This window comes from Octodon degus, unplaced genomic scaffold (assembly GCF_000260255.1).
Source record: "Octodon degus isolate 3935 unplaced genomic scaffold, OctDeg1.0 scaffold00025, whole genome shotgun sequence".
NCBI classification, from domain to species: domain Eukaryota; kingdom Metazoa; phylum Chordata; class Mammalia; order Rodentia; family Octodontidae; genus Octodon; species Octodon degus.
In genome coordinates, this window is record NW_004524601.1 from 13,670,407 (window position 1) to 13,682,869 (window position 12,463).

Sequence of the window (12,463 nt, forward strand, 5' to 3'; positions counted from 1 at the left end):
GCTGGGTACGGTGGCGCAAGCCTGGAATCTGAGCTCTTCGAGGCTGAGACAGGAGGACTGCTACAAGCTGAAGGCCAATTTGGGCTGCAGAGTGAGTCCAAGGCCAGCCTGTACTAAAATAAAACCCTCCCTCCAAAAAAAATTTCCTAAGGCAATATTCAGAGATCTGCAAGGGAATTATGCATAAAGACGTGAATGCCAAAACTAGGGCAAGAGTAAGATACAGCTATTTGTTAGAATGGGATATTTAAAATTCACGTCTTAAAAAAAAATAACAAAATGAGATGTTCCTGATACTTTAAGTGAATAAAATATACAATAAGCAATATATACTGACTCTGTTCTGTTTAAAAAAATATATATTATAGTTAAGTGAATATGGAAAAAAGATTAGAAAGATATACTTTGCTATATCTTATAAAAGTTTAGTTATACGTATAATGCTTTCATAACAGAAAAACTCTGAAACAATGCCAATCTGCAGATAAGAATAAAGCTGATGTCTTATTTTGGGGCGCACTTCAGCAGGGTTGTTTACTGAGCACCTATTTACTATTTTGACAACAAAGATCATTCTAGTTTTCTCAGCTTAATTTCAGGCCTAGCAAGGACCCCTCCTGATCCTAAACCCACTGAGGGCTCCCAGGGTGTAAGAGCCCCTGAGGGGCAATTAAGTGGGCAACTTTGGGGCAGGGACCTGTGGTCTAATGGCGAGCGAACTTGGTTTTATCCCTGGCCATCCTAGGAGAATTAAATAAAATACAGATTTTTTAAAAAGCAGAGAAATCCATTTAATCCAGCAATTAGAAGCCAGTGCCCAAACTGCAACCCCAAACCCACCTCTTGACTGCAAAGTGCTCACCCTGCAAGTAAACCAAAAGACTGAGGCTTTAGTTTAGGGAGAAACACTGAGCACATGGACATCTTTTGTCTCACAAGAAAAACTCAGTAACACACGTTCCCTAGGGTCCCACCACGGTGCACTCTATAAAGACGCCAGATCAGTCAAAACCAAAAAGGATGTCTAACATTTGGAAGCCCAGCTTCTGTTTGTGGTTTCTGCACCATTTTTCCTAAGCTGTCTTTCTTCCCTGCCCCATCAGGGATGAGAACCAGGTCTCGGAGTAACAGCCCCGGTGCTATCTCATGGAAACTGCACAGACCGTCCACCAGGCGCAGCCAGGCTCACCTGGGTACCCGTTGAGGTCGATGTCTGTGGCACCCTTCAGCGCGTAGCCGAAGCTGGGCGGCATCCTCTGCGCGGCCCACTGCCCTGCCAGGGCCTGCGAGGGCGCTGGGCTCAGGCCCGAGGCCCTGCCATTGAAGATGTACACCAGGCCCTGCATGTCCTCGCCCCCATAGGGGGCTGCAATCGCGACATCTGCGGAGAGAGGGCAGGGGCAGGGGGGTGGGCAGGACGGGTTAGGATGGGAGGGTTAAGCAGAAGGTCAGCCCCTGCGCTCCTGAAGCCGCCCGTCTGTCTTTTCTCAGCCACCCACCCAGGCCCACGGCCTTCCTCCCGCCTGCGCAAACCTGCTCTGCCCACTGTCACGCTCTCGCCAGCTCCTGGCCTGCTTTTGCTTTGGGACACCGAGGTTCACTGTGTACTTCAGGCTGGCCTTGCGCTCGCCATGCAGGCTGGCCTTGAACTTGTAGTGATCCTCCTGCCTCAGCCTCTGAGTACAACCACAGTTGTGCGCGCCATGCCCGCGGCGGCTCTGACTCAACCTCTCGCTTCCATCTCCGGCACCTGGCAGAGCACTGGGACGCTACGGGCAGCACCCAAGTGTGTGTCATCTTTTAAAATTAAGATTTTAGATTACATAAAAGCCCTTTTTTATTCCCACTTAAAGGTGGGAAAGACAAACACGATGCAAAGTGAATTTATGCACTAAGTATGTATTTATTAATATATAACTTCCCCAAAAAAGCTGGCTCTGATGCTGAGTGTAACACAAATTCTTTACATTTTCCAAACTCTTCAAATTTTGCTAATTCTTATCTCTCCCAGCTGTCGTGTCTGAAAAGCCCAAATGGTCACACCACTCATGTCCTCCGTTGAGCATTTTAGTTGTTCTTTTCTACTCTGTTTTCTTTCTATATTTTTCTGGAGAGATATGAACAAAACTGCTCCAAAAGACCCTGGGGCTGTGTGCAGGCGCTCAGCAGCTGCAGAGTGGCCACACCTGGCCACACCGGGCCCCACCCCTGCCCAGCTACGTGGGGAGCCTTACTGCCTCGTTTCTGATGATCCTGATACTTTGTCTTTGAGGAGCTCTCCTGCTGGGGGTGGGGCAGGAATGCAGAAGACGGGACAATGGCACTAAATGTGCTCAGGAACCAACAAAAAGAGATCCAAGCTGGGTGTAATCTCAGACACACACACATGCATAAACATACACACACACACACACACACACACACACACACACGGGTACCCTTCCACTGACCTCTGCCTAAAGACCTCTCATCCATAACCTACTGTCTGTGATACTAAGACCAAGGGAGAACCCTTGGGAAAAATACTGATACCTTCTGCTGTCCACTCCTAAAATAAAAGCTGTTGGTAAAATCACTGTAAAACGCACTCTGGGCCGGGGGCTGACATTGTGGCTATCTGCTGCTGGCAAACAATATATCTCAACAAAAAGATAAAAAGTGAGATGAGGTCACTGGACTGGGCCCCAGGACCAAGGACACTGCCAGTGGCTGGGCTGTGCTCACCCGCAAGCGACAGCAGGAGCAGCTGGGCTTCCCCAGCAGAGCAGGGATCACAGCCCAGCCACCCAGCAAGGGAGGCCTTCGGTACATTACACTTCACAGAACCCAAACGCGGCCCCTTATTCCAGGCAATTTCTGTTACCCATCACAGTGGTTTTCCCATTTGATTTATGTTGCAGTTTCCCAGACAAAAGTCTTTTAAAGTGCTTCCTTTGGAAGCAAAATGTACACTAGTTGTTCACAAAATACTGAAAACTTGCAGGATTAATAAAGGTGATCCTTCCGGCGTCCAACTGCCACTCTCCAGGAGGCAGGACTGCGGTCGAGAGGCCAAGCGACACCTCCCTGGACAAGAGATCTGCATTTTCGAAGGTTTCCTTTTAATAACTTCCCTGTACACTTTTGGGGTTATTGCCTCTAAATATCATTAATCACACACACAATTTATTTCTCCATGATGTGATTTCTTTAAAAAAAAATCTTGGTAATCTAGGTTTTGTACTTCTAAAGACAGCTGGAGAGCCAAAATGAACTTTATTTTCAAGATAGTTACATCTACTAAAATAGGTATGTCACAAAACAGGAAGTTCATGCCATTTACATGTTCCCATGAAGGAGCACATAACAGTGCTCAGAATTTCTTAGATCATTACACTAAGTTAAAGCTGGCTTTATAAAAAGCAGTGGTGCATGCATGTATTCCCAGCCATTCAGGAGGCTGAGGCAGGAGGATCTGAAGTTGGAGGTTATCCTGAGAAATCCTGCAAGACTCTCTCAAAATAAAAAGACCTCAGCATACAGCTCTGTCCTACAGTGCTTGCTTAGCAAGAGTGAGAGCGGCATTCCTTTCCTGTAACTGTATGACCGAGCTCAGCGTTGCCCTCCCAGCCTGCCCAGGAGTGCTTCTGGCACCTGCAGCGACCGGACCGTAGAGGGCGCTGTCGCTCAGCAGGAGGCCGGGACGCAGGCCCTCAGCTCGCTGGGCCTTTCCAGAGCGAGGGCCTCTTTCACAGCCACACTAAGCTCTGCAGCCAGCTCTGTGAATAAGTGCTGGGTGCCAATTTTTTAAAACATTTGCTCTGATGTTGAGGGGGAAAGACAGCAACCTGTGTTTACATTTGGCGTCATTCTGTGAGACTGAATCTTTCTGGGGAGCAAGTTTTGCTCTTTAAGTTTCTTTCTTCTCTTCTTGCTGCCGGGGATTAAACGCAGGACCTTCACACTGAGCGACAGGCCCAGCCCTTTTTACTTTATTTTTTATTTTAGTTATTTGTATTTTTATCTTTTCCCCAGCCCTCTCTTATTTCAACACAAGGCTCTCACTTAAGTTACTAAGTTGCTGGGGCTGGGCTGGAATTTGCGATCCTCCTGCCTCAGCCTCCCAGAGCGCTGGGAAGGTAGGCCTTGCCTTCCCCTGGGCAGTCTCTGGCAGTGAGCACTGCAGCCGCTGTGCCTGGACTCACCGTTGAAGCCGTCCTGGTCCAGGTCTCCCAAGGGCGCCAGGGCGCTGCCGAAGCGCGCAAAGACCTCGAAGCCGGTGAGCTTGGTGGTCTGAAAGCCCCCAGACGCCATCTGCAGCGACAGCGACACCTGCCCCACCTCCTGCAGCTTGCCGTCCGAGCCCCGGTCCATGAAGAGCGGGGCTCCGATGAACACATCTGCGAGGCTGAGGACCAGAAGTCGGGTCAAACCGTCCACCCTGAGCACATTTGCTACTAAGACTCAGTTTCCCCCTTCGCCATCTGTCCCAGCCAGGCAGAAGCCAACAGAGGTGCAGGCTGCACATTTCGAAGCCAAGCCTCCCTTCAAGGACTCTCTGAAAGACCACAGGGAACTCATCACACTCATTTTTTTTCTTCATGTTACAAAAGCTATTTTTAAAAATATTTTTCTGTGAAGAATTTCATTTTTAAAATTTTAATTTGTACGTATTTAATATAAGATCTATAGAGTATCACTACGTAGATCAGACTCGTAGTGATTCTTCTGTTTTGGGCCTCCCAAGTGCTGGGATTACAGGCGTGCACCACCACGCCCAGGCTCAATCACACCGAGGTCGAGGCTGGCACAGTGGGGATTGAACCCTGGCCTCTGCGCTCTGCCTAAGCAGGTGCTTTAGTCCGTTGAGCTATTTGGCCGGCTATTTTTAAAAGCTATTTTTAAAAAATCACAGAGGTTTACTAATAATATTCATGATGAAAGAGGCTTCCAATGGCCAGCTTAGGTAGAAAGGAGATTAGCAAAGGAAATTAGCGAGAAAGGGACAAAGAAACAGAAGGGAAAATGTTTAGTTTTAGTGATGTGTTTATAAACATGAGCAGGAAAGAGTTTCTGAAGACATTTTTTAAAACTTACTCATCTCCATTAATGTCAGTGGCAGCTACAGAAAATCCGAAATACGCAGCCATCTGTGTAAAATGAAAAAGAAAAAAAGTGTTCATGCTTTACTGGAGCCAGTGGGGCCTCAGGTGGTGGCTGTTTTGCAGCTGCAACAACAGGCTGCTCCCTTCCTAAACCCCTGCGGTGGCCTCAGGGCGCACCTGCAGCCAGCAGGACTCACGCCCTTCTCAGCGAACCTGTCGCCTCCCCTCCACTCCGCTCTCCAGAAGCCCTGCATGCACAACACCACTGTCACTGACCCTGAGGAGCCCAGGGCTGCCACGCGGTGGGGCGAGGTGATGGTTAATTAAGAGAAACAGTCTCGGTCTCCAGGGTGAGGACTGTTACTCTAAAGAAGTCACCACTTGCGGTGCCTTTCTGTCTCGTACTTTGGCCGCTTCCTCGCTGGGTGGTTTTGTGCCTGTGTTACGGACAGATGCGCGCGAGTCTGCGCAGGCTCATTATGCACAGGGAGAGGGGCTGTGCCCCTTCTACAGTGGGGGCCACTGGCTGGCGGGGCCCGGGGGATGGATGTCACGCGGACAGGAAAGGCTCTGCACTGCGCCCCACCGCCATCGCCACGAGGAGCTGGCAGCTGGGAGCCAGCCAACGCGAGGCAGGGCCGGGGCAGCAGCTTCCCACGTGGGGTCTGCCGCAGTCTCCCGAGGAGGGAGGAGACTCGGGCATCCTGGACCGAGGGTGACCCCGAGCAGAGGAGAAGGGGGCACTGCAGACAGGAAGAGGAGTCGCGCTGGTGGCCCTCCTGGGCCTCGGGCAGCAGCTGCCTGGTCTGACGGAGACAGGCTGCTCTCAGCCCCGTGAAGTGCCTCCATGTCGGTCTGACCACAGCACCAGGAGGAGGTCAGCAGTGTCCTCGAGGCCAGGATGATACAGCGCTATCACTACAGCCACTGTCCTCATCCACAGCCACCTCACCACCCACACAGCTGGGGGACAAAGCCAGCATCCAGAAGGCAAAGATCCAGGGCATCAGAAGACCCCGAAGCTAGAGGTCACATGGCAAAAGAGGTCGCCCACAGGACCTTGCTGGTCAGCTGCAGCCTCTGGCCCACCCGGGCACCAGGCTGCCCTCCCTGTTCCTCACCGTCCTCCATCAGGCCCTGCGAGACGCTGAGCTGGCCCAGAGCCTGTTTTCTCTGCCGACTGCTGGCTGGGTCCTTCTCACTACCCACTTATCTAACTCTCGCTAACAGAGCCTGGAATATTATATAATGCCCATGCTTGCAGCAAACGTCTAGCGCCTCAGAGAACTACTTTCATCGGGAATATGGGTCCGTACTGTGCAAGGGAAGCTTGCGTGTCTGTGCTTCCCTTTGCTTCTCGCCAATTAAAAGGCAGAGATCACTCCACTATATGAATTCAGTATCTCCAGGGAAAAGTGGGGGATTTGTGGCTCTTCTGCGCACGCAATTTTTTAAAATTTCCTAGAAAAAGCAAAAAACAAGCCATGCTATGAAATGATTTAATGAAAAACAAAAGTGAAATGTTTACAGTCTATATGTATAATATTGAATACTACACACTCATTAAGCCATTTCAATAGCTCCAAGAAGTTTAAGACATTAGAAAAAAAAAAAATGATACAATGCTGATTAACAAAAGTAAACAGGGGCTGGGGAGACGGCTCCATAGAATAAGCGCTTGCCTGGCAAGCACAAGGGCCTGAGCTCAATCCCCAGTTCCAAAAAAAAAAAAAAAAACACAAAAATTAAAAGTAAACTATTTTTTATTCAGATATACACTCATGGACGCAAAACTAACATAAACCAGAGTCTGATGGATTACCAGTGGGACCGGACTATGAACGGCTCTTACGCTTTTATTTTTCAAAGCTTTCCTAATGAGTAACACTGTTCGTACAAAGGAGAGGCGACATCTGAAGGGCCTACCTGCTCACCGGTGAAATTGTGTAAGGAGGACATATTTTTCCCATCATAAATGTAGACCTGGGTAAGAAAAACAAAGTGCGTGAAACAGCAACACGGGAGATAAGAGAGGTGTTTCGAGACACTCTGAACCTTGCCTACCATTCCCAGCGTCCTCGCCGCTCTAGGAACTCCGGAAACAAAGTCTGTAAAAAAGAAAAAGAAACTTCTTCGCTCATTTCTAAGACCAACGTCAGAGACAGCAGGCGAAAACAGCTACGACCAAGCTTGCACTTCTATTCTTTCAACACAAAAGAAACAAGAGATCCTTAAAAACTGGAGAGTACAGCAAATAACCCCAGCAGTTTGCACCATGAAAACAAAATTGACTAAGCTGTATTCATCTTAGGATTCAAATATATGCAAATAACCCCTCACCTCTTCTGTATTCTTGATAAAGAAGACAGATAAAAGGCCAAGAACTGGGAAAAACTGTATTTAGAGTAATGAAAAATAATAAAATAATATAAAGCAAAGTGAGATGGTGTAGGAATGCCCAGGCAATGAAACGTAATCAAGACTAGCTACGGTCCAAGGCTGCTCACGGAGCTCCGGCAGCTACAAGAAGGACACGCCGGGGGCCTCTGGAGGACAGCAGATGCATCTGGAGCCTCATGGTGAGACGCACCAGAGACACAGTGAGACATTTATTTCACTGAGATAAATCAACATACAGCATGGCAGGGCCAGGGAGATGGCTCAGTGGAATAAACGCTTCCCTGGCAAGCATAAGGGCCTGAGTTCAATCCCTGGTTCAAAAAAAAAAATACAGCATGGCTTCTCCTCGATGAGAAATCCAGATCCTCTCTCTCTCCCTCTCCCTGCCTTTCTCTCTCCCTTCCTGCTTTTCCCTCCCTCTCCCTCTGCTTCTGTACCCCCCTTCCGCTCCCTCCCCAAGAATGGTCTCGATGTCCTGGAGAAACACTAGCGATGTCCTGGAGAAACACTAGCGTCACAAGTTTCAAAGGCTTAAACACTGCACATGATTCAAAGGCTCCTACCGTCAACACCATCACCATTGAAATCTCCAACAGCCACCGAGTAACCTGCAGGGAAGCCAGAGGGAGAGTGGTAAGGAGCGGAGAGGTAAGGAGCAGAGATGTCAGCCAGCCCGTCAGCCAGCCAGCCTTTCTTTCCTCCGCGAAGGGGCAAGGACTTTCTTAGCTGGATGATGTTTTACATCCTCAGGGTAGCCCACGCTGAATGTGATGATAGCTGATCATTCTGTTTGTTAACACAAACAAACAAACTGGTCTTGAGCTCACTGTCTGGCCCTGGCCTCAAGCCCCAGCAATCCTCCTGCTTCAGCTTCCTGCTGCAGGGATCCCAAGTGCAAGCCACCAAGCCTGGCTATGACAACTCAGTACTCACACAGGAAAAATAGGACTGCTTTATTCCCTTTACAATGGAGTCTGTTATAAACAGGATGAATTTTTAATTCACAAGAAAACAGGGCAAGAGATAACAGATCTTCTCAATCAGCAAGCGCTGGACTATTTCTCTTGTGTGCAATTTCTTTTCATAAATCAGAAAGAAATGTAAGTACAGAGAACAAGGCCCAGCCAAAGTTTCATGGTGTCAAACACCCTGCAGGACAGCCTGGGCTGGACACTCAGGACAGCAAAATCAGAGGCAGTGGCTGGGCCAGTGCACGCCACAGCCCTAGGAGGGCTGGGCGCACATGCACAAAACAGCAAGCCTTGAGCCAGATAGGCATACTTAAAGACTATCACTGTATCAATTCTGTCTCTCTTCAACTATTGGCCAGGAGTGGTGGCACACACCTGGAATCCGAGTACTCAGGAGACTGAAGCAGGAGGATTAGCCATGAATTCATTGCCAGCCTGCACTGCGTAGCAAGACTGTACAAAACCACTCCCCAAAAAATCAATTATTGAAATGCAACATAACCTAAGTATCCAACCGAATTTGAAACTGTATGTTCTTCCTATTTAAAAAAATCTTTATCTACTGCACTTAACAATTTTTTTCCCACCTAAAATTCTAAATGGAAATTATCAGACAATGCACTACAACTGCATAAAATAAGTATGCACTTGAATTTTCCCTACCCAAATAGCTGTCGTCAAAAACGGCTTGTGCTGTCCGAGTGGCCAGCTGGTTATTGTACTTGATGCTGTAGACGTTGGGGTCGTATTTAGAGATGATTTCCGCCACTTGATCTGAAATGAGCTGACCTAAAGGATACAAAAATGAAATGAATATAGTAATTACTTTTGAGTCGGAACTTATAATAAGTCTATGGCAATAAAAGTTTGAAACAAGATTTGTTTTAATTTTGAAAGTCAGTGCTATACACATGGAATAACTAAATCAAGGGCTACTTCCCAGTGAAATCCTTAAAACTTGAAAAAACTTTACAGATTGATTGATTGTATTTTTGAGACAGGGTCTTGCGATGCAGTTCGGGCTGGCCCTGAGCTCACTTTGTAGCCCAGGTTGGTCTCGAACTTGCACCAATCCTCCTACCTCAGCCTCCCGAGGGCTGGGATTATAGGTATGCACCATCACGCTGGGCTTGAAGAAACTTTAACTGACATAAATAAGTATCGTTACTTTTATAATTAGAATTATAAAATTCTATACCTGGTTGAATGGATTTTAACTGGCTGCCTGACCAGCTTTACGAGGTGACCTGAGGGAGCGGGTGCCTTTCTGCTCATGACCCTAAATTATCAAGCAGCCAAGAAATGCACAGACAAATCAGTGCACGGCCTGCAACCTCCGTGTGCTGGCAGACTGCATCCAACGGTGGAGCGCAGCCTGGGCAGCTAGGTGACTCATGGAGACCCTGTCTCGAAATGCACCATCATCCCCCATGCAGCCGCCTTGGGAGGCTTATGCACTGCTATCGCGCATCTCCCTAACGCGAGGGAAGTTTTCATTTCTGCTACTGTAGAGAGCAATACTGTCAAGCCACACACGCAGAGACACTTCCTGTCCAGTCCCTGGCTTTCTGCCTGCGCCTACAACGCACCGCAAGTGTGGGAGGAGCTCAGCGAGTCTCCCTGGGATCGAAGGACACGGCAAAACGGTGATCTGTTAGCAATAAAATGCTGCCTTCTTTTTCTGTTCTTGAAAACTGAGATTTGTGAGGGGGAAAAAAAGTTCAGGGCCAGCCAAAGAGCCCAGTAGATTAAAGCGCCTGCATAGGAAGATGCAGCAGCCTGGGTTCAATCCCCGTGTGCCATGCTGGCCCTGCCCCCGGGGTGCACTGAGACTGTGTGTGGTGGTGCCCACCTGTAATCCCAGCGCTTGGGAGGCTGAATACAGGCGCATCACCATGAGTCCACCCTACGTAGTGAGACTCTGTAGACCCTGTACTAAAACACACACACACACACACACACACACACACACACACACACAATCAACCCACTGTACTTGTTTATCGAGGGTGAAAGTTGCTAAATTCATGCATATGTGTGTATGTGTGTGAGACAGAGGTTGAACACTGGGCCTTCTGCACATTAGGTAAATGCTCTGCTAAGCTACATGCTCAGGCCTTAAAAAATTAGATTTTGTTTTGAGATGAGATCTCCCTGAAGTGCTGAGGCTGGCCTTAAACTTCAGACCCTCCTACTTCAGCCTCATTTCAAGTACATGGGACCGTGGGCATGTACTGCCCTCCCCCAGCTGCTTTTAATCTTATTACCATAAAATATTCTCACCCAGCTGACGCTGCCTTTTAATTATATATATCTAAGCACTTATAAAAGAACCTCAGTGAACAACACTGATGGTTTCCCTCTGTCTTAATTTAGAATACACAGGGCTAGAGGGGCCAGGGAGATGGCTCAGTGGAATAAGCACTTCCCTGGCAAGTGCAAGGGCCTGAGTTCAATCCCCGGTTCTGCAAAAAAAAAAAAAAAAGAATAAACAGGGCTACATAAAGGTATGTGTCATACCCAAGACACTAGGAGAACAAGTCGTTTAACACATCTAGAGCTGTGTCTCCCCAAAAGACAGAGTGCACAGGCGGTGAACGTCCAGAACCCTGACTTCGTGAAGCTAAGCAAGGAGGGTCCAAGTTGGAGCCCACCCTGGCAACTCAGCAAATCCCCCTTTTAGTTTTTCTTTGCAGAAAGCAAATGCAAGTGTGGGCTCCCCACAGCGTGCTTTGAAGTCAATATGGTTTTCCAGTTATTCCAGATACTGACCACGCTTGAGCCCTGAATGCTACCGTAGATAAAGACAAATTATAGTACTACAGCAGCGGGTTCAGGCAGAAATTAAACATTTTAGTGTTAACTAAATCACCGGGTATCCCCAGTGGTCCATCAAAGCCAAGAATAAGCAACCAGGTGTGGTGGTGCACCACGACAATCCCAGAGCTAGCTCTAAGAGGCTGAGACAGGAGGAGCTGAGTTCAAGACCCTCCTGGACAACTTGGCAACTCACTGAGACCTTGATTAAGATAAAAAGTAAGAAGGGTCTGGAGGTGTAGCTCAGCGCCAAGGCCCTGGGTTCAACCCCCAGTACTAGGAAAAAGAAATACGCAAACTGAAACAGAGGAAGCCGAAGCATCTCCCAGGTGCATGATAGGCCAAGTGAACCAGAAACAGAGGCACAATGGGTAATGTGACAAACGTTTGCTTACCTTGCCAGTAAAAGCTACCAGGACCACCGAGAAGTACTCTGTCGGCCTAGGTTGAACCACACAACAGAAGGGGGGAAACTTTAAAAGCAAGTCACTCTCCAGGCAGAAATCAACATGATGACCATGAAAGGCATGTATGCTCCTTATACCTATCATTCACATACTACAGCAAATAAAATCATAGATCACCAACTCAACTAACTCAGTGGTTTTCATTGTACCTTCTCTGAAATCAAACTAAAAAGAAAAATTATAATCTGCCCAATTTAGATATGAGAACATTTTTCTCTAGGTCTTAGTTGTTTTTCATGTTCTGAATGAAATACGAGGGCACAATAAGGCCTGGTTACAATACAGAAAAGAGTCACTTATTCCTTTTATACATTAGGTGTGTGGCTATGTACAAACACTTTCTTCCTAGTAGTCATTTTAGAATGTCCTGCTGAAGGAGAACTGCTTTTAGAGTCTGATAATCTAGACTGGCCGGCAGTTAGAGGACAGCCATCCACAAATCGCACCTGACTAGCATTTCTTACAGCTGTGACAAAACTTAGGTGTCTACTGCAAGATACTTTGCATTTGGACGTAGTAATTTAGCAAATTCTTCCTGCTGGAATTGGGTAAAGCTCTCCCCATCTCCAGAGGTACATGAGCCCCTTTCAAAAGTTGAACAACTCCCTGCCCTGCCCTGCCCTGGCCATGCAAAAGACCTTTCCTAGTTGTTTCCTTTTAAAACACAATCATTTTTCCAGAAAGGGGTTTAAGAGAGTAAAAGTTAATTTAGAAGTAATTTTTT

The 12,463-nt window shown here is 47.7% G+C and overlaps 1 protein-coding gene across 1 annotated transcript in view; it reads right to left on the reverse strand.

Annotated features, from left to right (window-relative positions):
• Nucleotides 1–12,463, reverse strand: part of Itgav (integrin subunit alpha V) — a 103,701-nt gene that overhangs the window by 53,081 nt on the left and 38,157 nt on the right. Inside the window, exons 6-13 of the mRNA XM_023712338.1 lie at nt 11,668–11,713; nt 9,119–9,244; nt 8,048–8,092; nt 7,149–7,192; nt 7,011–7,067; nt 5,077–5,129; nt 4,185–4,387; nt 1,190–1,381 (exon numbers count right to left, since the gene is read on the reverse strand). Of these exons, the coding sequence (XP_023568106.1) occupies nt 1,190–1,381; nt 4,185–4,387; nt 5,077–5,129; nt 7,011–7,067; nt 7,149–7,192; nt 8,048–8,092; nt 9,119–9,244; nt 11,668–11,713 (766 nt within the window). The remainder of the gene's footprint in view (nt 1–1,189; nt 1,382–4,184; nt 4,388–5,076; nt 5,130–7,010; nt 7,068–7,148; nt 7,193–8,047; nt 8,093–9,118; nt 9,245–11,667; nt 11,714–12,463) is intronic.